This window comes from Rhinolophus sinicus, linkage group LG11 (assembly GCF_036562045.2).
Source record: "Rhinolophus sinicus isolate RSC01 linkage group LG11, ASM3656204v1, whole genome shotgun sequence".
Classification (NCBI taxonomy): Eukaryota; Metazoa; Chordata; class Mammalia; order Chiroptera; family Rhinolophidae; genus Rhinolophus; species Rhinolophus sinicus.
The window spans coordinates 10308870-10325595 of NC_133760.1; the positions used below are offsets into that span (position 1 = coordinate 10308870).

Consider the following 16726-nt stretch of genomic DNA (forward strand, 5'->3'; position numbering starts at 1 on the left):
CCCGGCGTGCTTTGGGAGTCGCTGTACACCTGCAATGCGGTGAGGGCGTGGCGACGACTCCATTTCCCGGCTTGCCTCACTGTCCGAGATCTGCTGGTCCGAGATCTGCGGGTCCTCCTGCGCCGACTCAATTTCCCAAAGTACACCTGGTGCTGGTGGACCTACACAGCTAGTAGACTTAGTGACCGACTGGACTCCGTTTCCCGGCGTGCATGAGGTCGCTCACGGAGTGGCTGCGACTACATTTCTGAGGTACACTGAACGGTGAGAGGCTCACCGTTGCCGCATTGGAGTAAGTGTGCGACTCTGACTTGGCGTCCCAAAGTGCTTCTGGGTGCGCCGTGGGCACAGTGGATCGATTTATTGCCCAGGACCTTATTTCTCGACGGGCAGCACGACCCATCATCTCCGCGGGCTACTCTGAAGCCTTTGCGGACTCCACTTCCCGGCGTGCCACGCGGCTCTCTCTGGGCCGAGGGCGGTGACGGAGGCGCGGAGGGCAGGCGGACTGCATCTCCCGGTGTGCCCCGCGGCGGGCGCTGGGCCGGAGCCGGAGCCCGAGCGGCGCGGCCTGGAAGAGGCCGGAGGCCGGGGAAGGCGGCGGCAGCGGCGGCAGCTCGGGCAGCCCGAGCCCCGCGGCCTGGGCCTGCGCTCGGTGCCATGAGCGGCGGCGCGCCTTCAGGGGGTGGCCCTGGGGGCTCGGGCCGAGCGCGGACCAGCTCGTTCGCGGAGCCAGGAGGCGGCGGCGGCGGCGGCGGTGGCGGCCCCGGGGGCTCGGCCTCCGGCCCGGGCGGCAGCGGCGGCGGGAAGGCGTCAGTCGGAGCCATGGGTGGGGGCGTGGGAGCCTCAAGCTCCGGGGGTGGCCCCAGCGGCAGTGGCGGAGGAGGCAGCGGCGGCCCCAGCGCGGGCACCAGCTTCCCGCCGCCGGGAGTGAAGCTGGGCCGTGAGTACTAGGGGCGCCCGCGGTGGGTGGATATGAGGGTTCCTGAAGCCCCTCAATCGTAGATCAGGTTCTTTTATGTGCCCAGATAGGAGCTCGAGGTCATTGTGCCTCCCAAAACTGGGATCTGAGCTCTGCCCCTCCCAAAGAATGATTTGGGGGGGTAACCATCACTTGCAGTTTAAAATTAGAATTAGTTACCCTAGAAAAAGCAGGGGTCACAGGTTCTTGTTATTCCAGTACCAAGGTCTTGGGTCCTTGAGGCTTCAAAACAGGGATCTGACGTTGCCATCCATTAGAGAACAGGATCAGGGGTCATCGTCACTCACGAATGAGGCTCAAGGGTTATTGTTCCCGAAGAGAACAAGAATAAAAACACCACCACCCGAAAAGGGGCTCTGAATTTTCTCCCCTTCAAAGGGTGGGATTTGGGGTGAACATTGTTTAGAAGCAGGTATTTGGAGTTATTGTGTCCCCAAAGATCAGAGCCAGGGCTTTCCAAACCTGGTGCCTAGGTCATCTTTCCTTTTAAAGTACAAAGCTTGGTATCGTTACCTGTTCATATTATGTAGAACTGTTCTCCCAATGGTGGAAATTAATGGTTGCTGCTTTTTAGAAATAAGGACAGACTGGAAGTCAGTATTTCCATCAGACCAAGTCATGGTCTCTGTTCTTAAAACATGGCTTGGTGGGTCTCCTTTCACAAAAATGGAATGAGGGCAGGGGAGAGTCACAATTCTCCATAGACTATGGACCTGGTTATACCCCTTTCGTTATTCTGAGGTGTGTCATTGGCTCTGGAAAAAGACCTACGTAGGATCACCTCTGACAAAAGAGGGTGTCAACTGGTCTCTCAACATGGTTTTGATTCATCAATGACCCCTTTTCTTTGGGGAACCTTTCTTCACTTTCCCAAAGAAAAGGGACTCCCAAAGAATGCTACCAAAGTTTGCTGCCATTCAGAAACCAGAACTGGGAATTACAGCTTTTCTTTGAAGGATGGAAGCTGGGCTAGCCCCTTGGTCACAGAGATCAGGTTCACCAGTCTCACAATTTGGTGCTTGTCCGTTAGGGTCCACCCACATGCTGGAAGGGGTCTGGGGTTCTGGGCTGTACAAGTGAGGTCAGGTCAATGCCTTCTCTAATCCCAAAGTATTTGAGTAAGGGCTAACTGTCCCCAAAAAGTGAGAGTCAGGGCACTAGCACACTCATGCCAGGAGGAGTCATTTATTCCTGTCACCAAAAACCACTGGTGAAGTTACCAGCTCCACCAGGGAGTGTGTAGAGGTCACTCTGCCCTGAGCTGTGAGGAAGGTTAGTGCTTTTCTAAAGTAGAAGTACCTCAGGGTTACCACTTGAGTGGAAGAGGTTAGGTCAAGGCTTTCCCCAGTCAGGAGGGGCCAGAGGGCAGTAAACTTCAGAGTGGATTGGGAATGTCAGTGTCTCCGTAGACCAAAAGGACCCAGTGGTTTGCTGCTTACTAGAAATGGAGATGAAGGGTCTGCAAGAGGTTTAGATGTCAATATCCTCTTATATGGGAGAAGGGAAAGGAAAAAGGGACAGAGAGGCCCCAGAAAGCTTCCTGTAGTGATTCCCCTCCCTCCCACAGCCCCAGGAGGGGATCGTGGCAAGAGGGGAAAGGTCAGTGGGTTTTGTGTCCCCTTTGTTCCCCAGGTGACAGCGGCAAGGTGACCACAGTGGTAGCCACTCTAGGCCAAGGCCCGGATCGCTCCCAGGAGGTGGCTTACACAGACATCAAAGTGATTGGCAATGGCTCATTTGGGGTCGTGTACCAGGCACGGCTGGCAGAGACCAGGGAACTGGTAGCCATCAAGAAGGTTCTTCAAGACAAGAGGTTTAAGGTAGCTTGGGGGGCGCGGCGCGGGTGAGGACATGGAGGTTTGACTGGGCGTGACTGGTGAGAGAGCCCCAGAAGCACTGGCCTTAGGGTTCTACAGGGGATCTTAGCATGGGCCAGAGGAGACGGGAGAGAAGAGAGTGAGTTGTGTGGAAGATGGGAATATAGATTCCAGCAGAGCCCCGAGCTGACATTTATTGGGCCTTTGCTCTTTGTAAGTGCTTTGCAGGCGAGTTTTTGCTTAATTTACATAAAGGTTCTCTGAAGGTAGATACTATTGTTATTCCCATTTCAAGTAAGCAGAAACTGGAAACTGAGACTCAGATAAGAGAATTGCCAGAGGTCAAGACTAGCATCTGATTCCCAAGCCCTCAACCTTTACTAAGTTAAGCTTCTGCTTAGAGGGGAAAGGAAGCTGGGGGAGCTGATTAAGTGTGTTAGCAAAGGTCTTACTGTGCCGCAGATAAGTAGGGGGTGGGATCCAGCCTGCGCAGCAGCGCTCACCAAACCCCGTGACTTGGTGTGGGGCTGTGTCCCCCTGAGGATGGGGTGTCCTTTCCTCCTCCCCTGTGAGCGAGTGGAAGCTCAGGGAATGAGAAGGAGATGGAGGAGTGGAAGTTGAGGGATAATTGGTGTTTGAAGGACGGCATTTTGGAGCCTAGGCTGGTCTGGACGTAGGAGAACTGAGCCCAGGCTGGGGAGCCAGGTCAGGCCCTGGGTCTTGGCAGTGAGGCCTCTCGGCAGGAGGAGCTCCAGGGTGTCCATCAGTACTGGATTAGTGTTGAGTCCCAGAAGTCAGAGAGACCCGATGGCGGGAAGTTCTGAGGCTCCAGAGGGGAACGGAATAGGAAAGAAAGCCGAGACCACCAGCCTTCTGGGAAGAGGCTGAGGCTGGATCCCCTTTGGGAAGATGAGAATTAGAAGCCTGGAATCTGGGACTCAGGATCCAAGCCAGGGTTCAAGGGCCCAGATGCCTCCAAGGGAAGCAATAGGGAAGAGTGGGGACCGGGATGAACTGGATGGCCACTACTCGTCTGGTGACGCTTTTGCTATGCAGGGAGGCTGGCCTAATGTGGCCACATCGCCTGGTTTTTCAAGAGAAGCCTCAAAGCTGAATTTATATGTGAAGTTACTTGATTTTCAAATGTCAGCAATAAATCAAACATTTTAAAAGAGTGGGCAGAAGAAAGCACATCTTTTGTGTGAGGGGGATGGGTTGCGGGTGAGGAATTAGGGGCTTTCCCCAGGGGCACCTTGGAGCTGGGACACAGGGAGTAGCTGCTTGGCTCTGTTGGCAGGAATACGGGAGTAGGGCTCTGGTAAAGCGTGCTAGGAGTGGGGGGCAGAGCAAGCTGGTGGTTTTCTGAGGCTCTCCCTTTGTCCCCAAGAACCGAGAGCTGCAGATTATGCGGAAGCTGGACCACTGCAATATCGTGAGGCTGAGATACTTTTTCTACTCCAGTGGGGAGAAGGTGAGACTTCGGGGGTCGGTGGAAGCCCCCATCTTCACTCCACCCGTTTTTCTGCCTGCCTTTCTCATGACTGCCAGTCCTTCCCCCATTCCCTACAAACTTGCCCTCCCCCCTTCCTCACACCTTTCATTTGCTCTCTGCAGAAAGACGAGCTTTACCTAAACTTGGTGCTGGAATACGTGCCCGAGACAGTGTACCGGGTGGCCCGCCATTTCACCAAGGCCAAGTTGACCATCCCTATCATCTATGTCAAGGTGGGCAGGCAGGCAGGCTGCTGGGCCCAGGCCCACAAAGCCAGGGGCTTCGGGCCCTCCTGCCTCTGTGGGTTTCCTCGTTCTCCAAGTGTACGTTGGTCTCTGGAGGCCACATGTTCCCTGTCCCCATACCCCCAGAGAGGGAGCTTGCCAAATGCAGGGCCTGACTGAATCAGGGAGGCAGGCTGACTGGGCGGGGGAGGCGGCAAGGTACCTGCTCGGGTCCATACTGGGAGCCCAGTGGCACCAGTAGTGTTGGCTCAGAATTAGGGGGTGGTGACCAAGAATACAGAGAGGGAGATGCTGAGGTGAAAGCCTGGTAGAGGGGTGGGAAGGAGGCAGGGCTGGAGGAAGGTTAGTGTCCACAGAGCCAGGAAAGCCTGCATCTTCATCCGTCGGTGCAGTTCATTCCCCACTGCTTGGTGCTGAGCCCTGGGTGTTTCCATCCCTCAGCAGGTGTTTGAATGAATGAATGAATGAGGGAATGAATGAATGAGCGAGCAAGCGAGCTTAGGGGTGATGTGGCGAATAGAGGCTGGGGGTCCTGGTGATCCATGGGGCTCTGCCAGTGGTTAGTGCTGTGCGACCTCAGCTCCCGGGAGGGGAGTTCTCTGGTTTGCTGACTCTGTCCTGTGGCTGCCTGTGTGTCAGGCCCAGCAATGAGCAATTCCAGAGGCCCAGGTGATTAAAACCCAGGCCATATTCCTGAAGATTCTCAGTTTAACGGTGACATCACAGAGAATTAGAAAAATACTGGCAGCTGCCATACTAGAATGAGCACAGGGAATTCTGGAAACAATTCTTGCCCCAGCTGTGCTTGCTTTGGGGCAGGAAGGATGAAGGAAGGCTTCCAGGAGGAGACCAGGCATCTCTGGCCAAGGGCAGCAGGAACAAAGGAGGGGGGGCCCAGGAAGCAGGCCTGAGCAGTTACTTGCCAAGCAGTGGTGTAGCCCCTGGGGGATGTGGCAGTGATGAAAACACAGAGATGCTTGCTTCCTGGGCCCTTACGTGCTAGTCAGTGGGAAGGCAAACGGCTGCTTGCGGTGGTTTGACCGGTGGTTTGACCGGTGGATGAAGGAGGCTGAGCCCTCCAGCCAGTGGCTTTGGTTAGTGGGGAGCAGACTCCTTAGCCTGCTTTCAAACAAGGCCTTCCTGATGTCTCTGTCTTACTTATTAGGCTTCTGCTGAGGTATAGGATCGAAGCGGTAGTTCTCAAAGTGGGGACCAGCACCAGCACTGGGGGCTTGTTGCAACAGCCCCTTCCTGAACTTGCCGAATCAGAAACTCCAGGAGGGGGCCCGGCAGTGCGTTTTAGCGAGGCCTCTGAGTAACTCCGACGCACACTCAAGTTTGAGAACCGAGGGGCTGCAGGACAGTTTTCAAGTCTGGGGGACAGGGCCTGGAAGGGCTCTAGGTCGCGGGTGGAGCAGTGGCATGCTCTGGGAGAGCAGGCCTGGAATTCTGCTGTCCCCTGCCTATCCCAGGTGTACATGTACCAGCTCTTCCGGAGCTTGGCATACATCCACTCCCAGGGCGTGTGTCACCGTGACATCAAGCCTCAGAACCTGCTGGTGGACCCTGATACCGCTATCCTCAAGCTCTGCGATTTTGGCAGGTGGGCCTGACCCCGGGGTGTGCTGGGTGGCTGAAGTGGTGAGGTGGACCCTGACCCTTGCCTTGTGTTTCCTCCTGCCCTCCTCTTCCCACAGTGCAAAGCAGCTGGTCCGGGGAGAGCCCAACGTCTCCTACATTTGTTCTCGCTACTACCGGGCCCCAGAGCTGATCTTTGGAGCCACTGATTACACCTCGTCCATCGGTCAGACTTTCGGGAGGGTGGGGGTAGGGACAGCTGTCATGGCAGTTTTTGAGTTCTGTTGCCTCTGCTGGGCTTGGTGATAAAAGCTTAACGTCTGTTCTTCATGCAGCCCTCAAACTTAGGAGGGCTGTGTTGTTACAAGCTTCTTTACAGGTGAGCAGGCTCAGGCTTAGAGCGGGGAGGACACCTGCCCGTAGTCTCACCTCTGGGACTCGGCAGGTTGGGCTTTGAAAGCTGACCTGACTCCAGAGTCCATACTGGCTCTGAAACCTCCAATCAGTCCTCTCTTCTCATCCCAAGAGGGGGGCTAAGGGTGACCTGGGGGGAGTCTGAAGTGACCTTTTGCCACCGTGAGGGTGTGACCTACTCAGAGCCTGTGTCCCTCCCTGTTGGTAGGGATGACAGTACCACGTTCCAGGCATGAGGAGGGCGTGATGGGCTTGGAGAACTTTGATCTGATCGGCAGTGTGAGGTGGTCCTTAGGTGTGAACTTGGGCTGTGGCAGGTCAAGGTACAGACCAGAGAGGGGTGAGAGTATCAGGTTACAGCAGTTCCTGTGGGCGAGGGTGTGAGCAGGGCAGCCCAGAACTTCCGACTCTGTCTTTCTGAGGTCTAGAGAACACAGCTGCCTGTTCTCGGCCTGTTGGGCTGTCCTCCAAGGCTGGAGGCAGAGAAAGGGTTTACTGGGGTCGCCGAGCAGAGGGAGACCGTGAGGGGCGGAAACATACCTGGACAAGAGACTGCAGTGCAGTCAAGCAGAGCTGAAGGTTCACAGTCGGGCCCCAGGATTCCCAAACTGCGCTTCCTCTCTGAGCCAAGAAAATGGAGCTCCTGGCCCCTTTCAGGATGACCATGAGGGACAGAGCTGTTTGTAAGGGGAGGGCAGGGTAGCTCTGACTCTTCCCCATTCCCCTTTAGATGTGTGGTCAGCTGGCTGCGTGCTGGCCGAGCTTCTCCTGGGCCAGCCCATCTTCCCCGGGGACAGTGGTGTAGACCAGCTGGTGGAGATTATCAAGGTGAGGGCCGGGGGGCAGGCGGGCGGGGCGGGGCTCGGGGCTCGGGCCCTGGGCTTAGGCTCCTCTCCTGCCCTACAGGTGCTGGGGACACCAACCCGGGAGCAGATCCGAGAGATGAACCCCAACTACACGGAGTTCAAGTTTCCCCAGATTAAAGCTCACCCCTGGACAAAGGTGGGGCAGGGCTAGGGGCTCAGGCAGCATGGCTGACATCCCTACTGGACGCCAACTGGTCTGCGGACCTGGCTATGGAGTCATGGGTTGGGAACGGGCTAGTAACTTTCATGATTTCAGTTTATGGAATTTCCTGTCCTCCACAAGTTGAGAACCCACAGTAGTCTAGAGTCTCGTTTTTCTGGCGGGGAAGCAGGCTCACAGCAGTGCCTACAGCCATAGGACTCGACGGGCTGCTCACGTGATAAAAACTGAGCTCCTCTTCAATGGCTGTGCCTCAGTTTTCTCATTTGGAAAATGGGTTTGTGGGAGGTGGGCAGTCACATTTGATGCCGGCGCTGCAGCAGTGGAGTATGCCAGTGGCTGGGGTGTCTCACCCTCATGACTTGTGCCCCTCCTCCCCCCAAGGTGTTCAAATCCCGAACACCGCCCGAGGCCATCGCACTCTGCTCTAGCCTGTTGGAGTACACACCGTCCTCGAGGCTCTCCCCACTGGAAGCCTGTGCCCACAGCTTCTTTGATGAACTGCGATGTCACGGAACCCAGCTCCCCAACAACCGCTCGCTTCCCCCCCTCTTCAATTTCAGTCCTGGCGGTGAGGACACGGCCTGGGATCTGGGGAGCTGGAGGGGCAGCCAGAGATGGTGGAAAAGAGCTTAGTGTCGAAGACGGGAGTGGGGAGCTGAGGGTGGGTGACAGGGAAGGCCTGGGGCGCAGGAGAGGGTGCCCTGATTGGGGAGACCCCGAACCTGCTTCACCCACACTCTGATTTCCTGTGCGAGGCTCTTTATAGTCTTTCATTTAAAGTGTTCAGTGGCTACATGTATGTGTCCACACATACTTGGCCTTACCAAGAGCTAGATCCCCGTTCAGTGCCCCTTCCTGATCCCAACTGGGTCTCCAAGCATCCTGCTCTGCCCCCTGACTGGGCATGTCCATTCCTATCTCTAGAACTCTCCATCCAGCCATCTCTCAACGCCATTCTCATCCCTCCTCACTTGAGGTCCCCAGGGGGCACGGCCACCCTCACCCCATCCTCACAAGGTAAGTTGGGGTAAAGCAACATTTCTCAGCCTGGGCGGTGAGCTTGTTCTCACAACCCCTGAGTTTCCTGCAGGTACTTGGGAATTGCTGACAGTTTGAAGGTGTCGAAAGCATTTTGTACAACATGTGACTGACCACCTGTGTTGGGCGTCACTGCCTATACGTATTCGTGTTGAAATGCTAACTGGAAAACCAAAGACATGTTTGGCCTGCACAAACAAAACAAACAGTTGAATTTATTGCTTATATTTAAAAATTGGGGCCATTTCATGTACAAATCCAGATTTTCTGTTTGTTTCTCTTGGGGAAAGAAAATCAGATGGGGCAGCAGTGGGCCTGCCTTTCCTCAGGGCTGAGTTCCAGCTGCCCCCTTTGATGTGGGGCCTGGCTCTCTGGTGAGTCACTCAGTGACCAACATGGCCCTTTGGCATTTGAGTTTGCAACCCTGGACCTAGAGTGACAGTTGTCAGTTTCTAATGTAGCATCCCACAGTGACTTCCTGTTCTTGGGGGCTGGGCGGGAGGAGGTGGGTCTGAAAGGCAAAGGCTAATTGTATGCTCCTTCCTCCCCCGCAGCTTTAGGTGAGACTCAGACCAGCTCAGAATGGCAGACAACCGATGCCACAGCTCCCCTCACTAACTCTTCCTGAGGGCCCCGCCAACTACCCTTCCATCTGGGAGCCCCGAGTGGGGCTGGGAAGGGGGGGCCATAGCCTATCAAACTCCTGCCCTGGCTGGGCCCCTAGACTAGAGGGCAGAGGTAAATGAGTCCCTGTACCCACCTCCTGGCCCTCCCTCACCAGCCTCACCCCTATGGTGGGCTTTTTAAGAGGATTTTAACTGGTTGTGGGGAGGGAAGAGAAGGAAGGATGGATGGGGTTGGGGGGCATGAGGACCTCTTACCCCCTTGGCCCCCGCCCCTCTCCCCAGGCCTCCACCTCCTCCAACCCCCCTCCCCTCCTGTGTCCTTTGTAAATAGAACCAGACCAGCCCTTCTCCTTTTCCCTTTCCTGGCCCCCTGGTGTAAATAGATTGTTATAATTTTTTTCTTAAAGAAAATGTCGATTCGCACCATCCAACCTGGCCTTTCCCCCTCCTACAGCTGTGTCCCTCTCCGACAGCTGTGTTCCCTTACTATCCTCTGCCCTAGGTCTCCTCCCTCCTCTCCTCACCCTGGAGGGCTAGGGGGCGGAGTGGGGGGGACTCCTGATGTCTTAGTTTCCACAGTAAGGTTTGCCTGTGTACAGACCTCCGTTCAATAAATTATTGGCATGAAAACCTGTTCCCGTCTGGCTGTCTGTTTCCGGAGGTGAGGGGGGTCCCTGGTGGGCTGCATCCCAGGCAGGGCACAGGGCAGAGTGAACCCAGGCTGGGCCATCAGGAGCCTGAGTCTGGGTGCTGGCTCAGGTGCCCAAACTTCCTGTGGGGGGTGAGCTGGTTTCACGTATCCATGGCAGAGCCCTAGGAGGAGCCTGCCCCCTCGACCTAGCTGGAACCATTTGCTTCCATCCAGGGAGGCATTTTCACCCCTTAGGTGACATGTGAGAACTGGGGATCTGAGAGGTTGTGGCCACAGAGCCTGAGTGGCACAATCAGGATATGAACAAAGAGCTCTCCCTGTCTCAGCCTGTGCTGGCTGCCGCTTCAGGGCCCAGAGGACACAAAACCAGCCCGGTGTAGACTTAGTGGGCATGCATGGGGGCAGAGCCCCAAACCCTCATTTCCATGTCTCAAACGGATGTTGGGAAGGTTGGTGCAGAGAGCCTGGCTTTTACCCTCATTTAGAAACATGCTGGAGCCAGATGGTGGGGCCATGGGCAGAGGGAAATGGCACCTCCTCCACACGGTACCAGCAGTAGGCGAGGGCAGAGGCCCCAGAAGTAGAAAGGGGACTTGGGAGGAGCAACTGATGTGCTCCATGGGTGAAGAAAGAGAGTAGTTTCACATATATTCCAGAGGGAGTTCAAGGTCTGTTCTGTGGCATCTGGGCTTTTGTCTGCTCAGGCCACCCCAAGGGCACTTGCCTGCTGCCCAGAGCAAATCCTGGGCCCCCCGCTCAACACCACCCAGGTATCACCCTGTTCATAAGATGAATACATACAGCAGGCGGACTGGAGGGCAGGAGGGCTGGTCCGGGCGAGGGGCAGACCTCGGGCTCCTACCCCACCCTCACACCCAGTCAGCCACGAGGTCACCCAGGGTGTCCCTCACCCTCCCACCCCCACAGCCTCTGCCCAGCTCTGGCCCCATCCTCTCCCTCCTGGACCATCTCCGGCCTCCCCCTCACTCCACCCACCCTGACCTCAGGGACCCCTAACCCCTAGTTATGGTCCTCATCTCCTTACACTGCCCCAACTTCTTAACGGCTTTGACGGCCTTCCCAGGTCAGGCCTCCCTCCCAGACAACTCGGCCCTGCCCCATTTTGCCTCGCCTGCCAGAGCACCAGGGTCTGCAGAGGCCTGGGAGGCACCTGCCCCACAGACCTGCCGTAACCATCCTCCATCTAGAGGGAAGAACTGGCACCCCAGGAAAACTGAGAAGGTTGGGGATCCCTTCCTGCTCCCAAGACCTTTGATCTTTTGAGGCCCCCCTCAAACCCCAACTGCTCTGCTCTGTGGCACCGGCTCACCTTTCATCCAGTTACAGAGACTCCTCTGAGCCCCCAGCCCCTGCATGGGGGTCAGGCTGTAATCACTCAGCAGCACTGGTTACCGACATGGGCTGAATGGATCACCTCCGTGCAAATGTCAGTGACCCCGCTGCCTCGCTGTGAGAACCTGGGCAAGTCTCTGCCCGTTCTCTCATCTGTGTAACAGGGATAACCCCGAGATCAGCTCCCAGGCTGGTTTGGATCATAATACATGTCTAGTAGTAACTGCGGTGCCTGCCACGGCTAGGCAGTCAAATGTTCGCTGTTGTAGTTGTGAATAATTGGACGGTCTCCAAGTAGACCAAGAACTCAGCCTCCTTGCAGTGCTGTCTGCCTGGAATGTTCTCTTCCGCTAGCAGAGTCCTACCTCGTCTAGGAAGTCTCCCACCACGGAGCTCTGTCCCTGCTCTGGGACTCACTGTCCTGCACGTCCCCACTGCGGCCCCAAGGAACCTGTCTGCCCCAAGGGGCAGGGCAGAGGCCTGACTCGTCTCTCAGGCCCAGCAGTGCCCAGCGCGTGGGAAAGAGGCCTTAGGACACCCAGGCTGAGAATCAGTGAGACACGCTCAGAGAGCAAGGCCCTCTGTACTTGTGCGTGTTCCTGCTACTCCACCGCGGGCCCCCTGTGTCTGGCTCATTCCTGGGGCTCAGCGTCACCCAGTCTGCAGCCGAGCACCTGGGCACTTACAGCTTTCCTCTCCCATTGTGAAAAGTGAGATGAAGGGAGCCCAGAGCAGTCTAGTGTCTTCCTCCACCAGGCAGAGCCGAGTCCAGGTAAGGCTAGGGCAGGGGGGACAAGCGGAGGAACTGAAGAGGTATGTGACAGTGCCCAGCACAGACCTGACAAGTGGCCGGGGCTCAGGAAAGGTTCCCTGAACTTGCTGGCTAGCAGGGTGATGCAGAGCAAACAGCCTTGGCAAACCTGCTTTGCCATGTAGTGGGGTTACCTGGGACAGATCTTGTCTCAGAGCTCCAGTTTCCCCTCAGGCAGAGAAAGGTGACGAGAAACCTGGCAGGCTGTGGAGGAGTCAGCGGGTAAGGCCAGGGTGCATCCTGGTACCCGGTGGGCACCAGACTGGCTTGCCAGGGTGTAGTCCCATTTCTCCCTACAGGTGACCACACTTGCTGCTGCAACCAAACTCTTTTATTGCTGCTCTTAGCTGTGTCACATGAAGGCCGTGTCCAACTGCAACAGCCCGCTGGCTTCACTGGCCCCCAGTGCTGCCTGGCACAGCTGCAGCGTGTCCTCAAGAGCCAGTGGCTGGGACGTCTCGATGATGGCGATGGTCTCCCCAAGCTCGGTGCACATGATAGTCTGCTGAGGCTCCGGGGGCGGGGGTGGGGCGGGAGGAGGTGATCTGGGCTGCAGTGTCATAGCACGAGCTCGGGCGTGGACCCGCTGATGCAGTCGTAGACCAGCCATGGCGCGGAACCAGCGGCCGCAGGTCCCACAGTAGTAGGGGCTCTTGTTGTAGAGGCCGGTGATGGGGAGGCGGGGCGCACGGGCGAAGGCCACCGGCCGCAGGTGCAGCCTCCGGTGCTGCTGCAGGTTGGAGCTCTGCGTGAAGCGCTTGCCACAGTCCAGGCACTGGTAGGGACGCACGCCCGTGTGGGTCAGCTGGTGGCGGCTGAGGTTGGCCAGAGAAGCAAAGGTCTTGCCACAGGAGTGGCACTGGAAGGGCCTCTCGCCCGTGTGCGTCCGCAAGTGGTTGTGCACGTGGACCAGCTTCTTGAAGCCCTTGCCACAAACCCCGCAACAGTGTCGCCGCTCGGGGGGTCCATGCACTGTGCGTCGGTGCCGGGAGAGGCGCGAGGCGGAGGAGAAGGACTTGGAGCACTGGGGGCAGGGCAGCTGGGTGGGCGGGGCGGGGGGCGGGGGCGGGGGCGGAGGCTCGGTGGGGGCCGGGGAGGCCCCTGCTGTGGTGGGGGGCGCCCCGCTCTTGCCGGCGTGGGTACGCCGGTGGTAGAGGAACTTGGTCATGTTGCTGAACGTCTTGCCGCAGCGGCAGCGATGCAGTGGGTTGCTGGTGTGGGCCCGCCGGTGTGCCACCAGCGTGAGTTCTGTGCTGAAGCCACGACCACAGTCCACGCAGAGGTAGCGGGCTTCGCCACGGTGCAGCCGCAGATGCTGCTCCAGTGAGGCTGCTTTTTTGAAGACCTTGAAGCAGGTTGGACATTCGTGGGTGCCACCAACGTGTGCCCGCCCATGAGCCAGCAGCCGGTTTGCGGAGCTGAAGCTGCGCTGGCACTGGCTGCAGCGGAAGGGGTGGGTGGTTGACGCAGAGGCTCGGGATGCCAACCGGTGTCTCCGGCGCGCCCCTGCCGAGGCCCAGTGCTGGGGATAATCCCCACAGCCCTGGGCCCAGCCAGCTGTGGTCTTGCCGCCTCCCGCAGAATCGCCACCAAGCTCTGCAGGCCCTGCTGCCTCCTCTTCCTCCTCCGTCTCTTCATCCTCTTCTTCACCCTCCTCACACCCCTCCTCCTCCTCCAGCCCATTGCGCTCCTCTTTCTCTAGGGAGTCAAAGTGGGTGCCTTGATGCTCCAAGAACTCCTCAGGGGTGGCACAGAGGGTGCAGCACTCAGGACACTCGTAGGGCTCCATCTGGACTTCCGGTGGAGCAGGGGGTGGAGGGGGTGGTGTTGGGGGAGGCAGAGGTGGTGGCACTGGTGGTTCGGCTGCTGCAGTAGAAAGGTGCTGGGCCTTTCGATGAGCTACCCACAGTTCAGGTGAGGGGAACAGCTCCTGGCAGTCCCCACACTGGTACTGGATCTGGCTTGCAGACTCCCGGAGGTGGGCGTCCTGGTGGGCCAGGAGCTCACCGTGGGAGAGGATGAGCTGGCTGCACTCACCACACTGGAAGGGCCCATCCGCAGCACCTGGCACTAGCTCTGGCTCCAGGCCAGCATCCGGGGTGCTCAGCGCCTCCTCCTCGGTGACAGTGGGCACGTGCTGCTCCTGGTGTGAGATGACTTCCTCCAGGGTGTTATAGAGGCTGCCACACTCAGAGCACATGAACTGGTGGTGCTGGAAGAAGAGGGATGAGGCAAGGGCCTCCCCAGCCTTCATCTCAGTCACCTCTGCTGACATCTCCATCATCTCCCCAAACACCGGTATAGACATCTCCATTGCCCCTGGGGACATCTGTGTGGCCATCTCGGCCATCTCGGCCACCTCAGCCACCACCTCTGCCATGGTGGGGAAGGCAGTGCCTGGAGAAAGAAGGGAGCTGGTGAGACACCAGGAATCCGAGAGAGGGAGGATGTCTCAGGAGTTTCCTTGCCATCCTGTCACTCACCAGCCTCTATCAGTCAGCGAGTCTGGATCCAGTGTTTATGTCTCAGTCTTCAATGAACCTGTGACTCTGAAGCTGACACATGCCCCAAGGTGGCCAGGCATCTGCAGGAGAGAGACAACCCTCCTCAGTCTGGCCTCTGATACTGCCCTTCTTACCCAGAGGGCCAGTCACACCCTTTCCGAGAACACACATATTTTGGGGCCTCTTGGCCTTTGCCTGCAGTTCCCTCTCTGTGCAGCACCTTTCCTCCTTCTACACGGAGACACAGAGGTGCAGTAAAGCAAAGTGATTAAGAGCTCAGGCCCTGGGACCAGACTGCCCTTGGCCTGAATCTGAGCTCCATCACTTACTTCCTCTCTCTGAGACGGTTTTCTCACTTGTGAAATGGGGCTAAAAGTAGTACTGACCACAAAGTCCCTGGTACTTGATACACGTTAGACAGTAGCACTTGCAGTTATCCAGAAATGCTTTTAGACCCTACGTCTTTGATGCTGCTATTCCTTCTGCCAAGAAAGTTCTCTCCTCTTTTTGTCTAGCAAACTCCTCCCCAGCATTTTCTTTGTGAAACCTTTTCTGACAACATGTCTACATCTTCAGGCTAGTGGCCACTCCCTTCTCCTTGGAGTTCCTATGGTATCCTGTGCCACCTCTATCGTAGCCATTATCGTGAACTTGGGATGAAGTCTCTGTGCTCCTCACTGAGCTTGTAGTCAGGACAGATTCGTTGCAGGGGCTGCTGTCATCAACAAAACCACTGACCAGTGTCAGGGATTTTAACTTGTGAACTTTTCTCTATGTGCCCCATCTCCCCTTCTAGATGTGCGGGCTCAACCCAACCTAGGACTCTTCACATAGCAGGGACTCAAGGTCCCTTTGGCAAATGGCTACCTCCCTCACAGGTCTAGGAGCTAATTTTCCAAATTCAGTCTCTACCTTTTCTATCTCTTCTTCAACTCATCTGCTAGTGCCAGGAGGCAGGTGGAGTTCAGTTTACACCTGACACACAAAAGTTGCTCATATTAAACTCCCAGAGGTCAGGGATTTTAGTCCGTTCGTCACTGATATATTTCTAGTGCCAAGAACAATGCTTAGCACACAGTAGGCACTGAGTAGATATTTAGGGAATGGATAATTAATGCTCCCTCAGGAAGTGAGTCCCCCGGAGTTTAAATGTCCCTGTGCTCATTCCACTTCTCCCAGCAGACCAACTCTCCTATTTGATCATGAACACCCACAGTAACAACCCAGCACAGGGCCGTGCTTTCAGTTGGTGCCCAATAAATGCTCCTTGAGTAAATGATTCACTAAAAGCCCAGGAGCTAAACTTTCCTTAACTCCTTCACTAATTTTTCAGTTGCCAGGGCCCTGCACACAATAGCCATTCAATAAAGGATCTTCCTGGAAGTAGTGAACCAGGTGCCTGAGAGTTCAATTTTTCCGTGTTTACAGCCCCACTCCAAACAGGGAATTCCTCTAGGATGCAGGCCAACGTGTGGTGTAAGGCTTACACAAAGTAGGCACTCAGTAAATGTCCCTCTAGAAGGTGTCCCGACAGACCTAACATTTGAACTTTCCTCGTTTACATTACCCCCTTACCAATCTTGGATTGTGAACTTTTGGGAGCTAGGAATGGGGGCTTTCTATACAGCAGCAGATCAGTAAGTCCTTCCAGGAAAGAACCCACCAGGGGCCTGGAAGTTCAACTTTCCCGCTATACAGCGACACATCCCTTTTCTCTGGCCAGACATATCAACTCCACAACCTAAGAGCTCCCTGCAAGGAGTGGGGGGCCGGCGAGCTCAAGCGTAGGGTCCTGCACACCGCGGGAGCTCAATCAATGCTCCGGGGCATTTAGGAAGAAGCGCTCTCCTTCCACTCCGCGCCGCTCCCGCCCTAGCGCAGGCCCCAGTCCTCTTCAACCCCCGGTGTCCCCTTCGTTCTCCCTCCACCCTCTCCGTACGCCCAGCGCTGCCTTCCCGCGGCGCCCTCACCAGTCTCTCTCGTCTCCTGCAGCCCCCGTCGCTCTTGACACAGACCCTCTGCTCCTGGCGTGTGGGACCCCTCACTATCCACACCTCCCATTGGGCGGCGCCCTTACGCGTGGCGACCAATCGGAGCCGGCAGCGTAGGGCACGCGCCCTTGAGCCTGCGTGTTGAAGCTCAGGCGGGGCTAGGCGAGTTTCTCCACGCACGCAACTGTGCCCTG

At 56.8% G+C, this 16726-nt stretch overlaps 2 protein-coding genes across 3 annotated transcripts; one reads left to right on the forward strand and one right to left on the reverse strand.

Annotated features, from left to right (window-relative positions):
• Positions 1-72: 72 nt before the first annotated feature.
• GSK3A (glycogen synthase kinase 3 alpha) lies at positions 73-9855 on the forward strand. The gene is made up of 11 exons (XM_019713753.2): positions 73-943; positions 2615-2802; positions 4187-4270; positions 4414-4524; positions 6009-6139; positions 6234-6340; positions 7259-7356; positions 7435-7530; positions 7939-8125; positions 8482-8574; positions 9150-9855. Exons 1-11 carry the CDS (start codon positions 661-663, stop codon positions 9221-9223), a joined length of 1452 nt encoding a protein of 483 aa, XP_019569312.1. The 5' UTR covers positions 73-660; the 3' UTR covers positions 9224-9855.
• Positions 9856-11506: 1651 nt separating this feature from the next.
• ZNF526 (zinc finger protein 526) lies at positions 11507-16637 on the reverse strand. 2 transcript variants are annotated; one of them, XM_074314245.1, is made up of 3 exons: positions 16512-16637; positions 14521-14621; positions 11507-14434 (listed from the first exon to the last, which is right to left on the reverse strand). In XM_074314245.1, exon 3 carries the CDS (start codon positions 14415-14417, stop codon positions 12390-12392), a length of 2028 nt encoding a protein of 675 aa, XP_074170346.1. In that variant the 5' UTR covers positions 14418-14434; positions 14521-14621; positions 16512-16637; the 3' UTR covers positions 11507-12389. The 2 variants fall into 2 exon arrangements, with proteins under 2 accessions (XP_074170346.1, XP_019569311.2); XM_019713752.2 differs by lacking the exon at positions 14521-14621 and having other exon boundaries at positions 16512-16629.
• Positions 16638-16726: the final 89 nt, after the last annotated feature.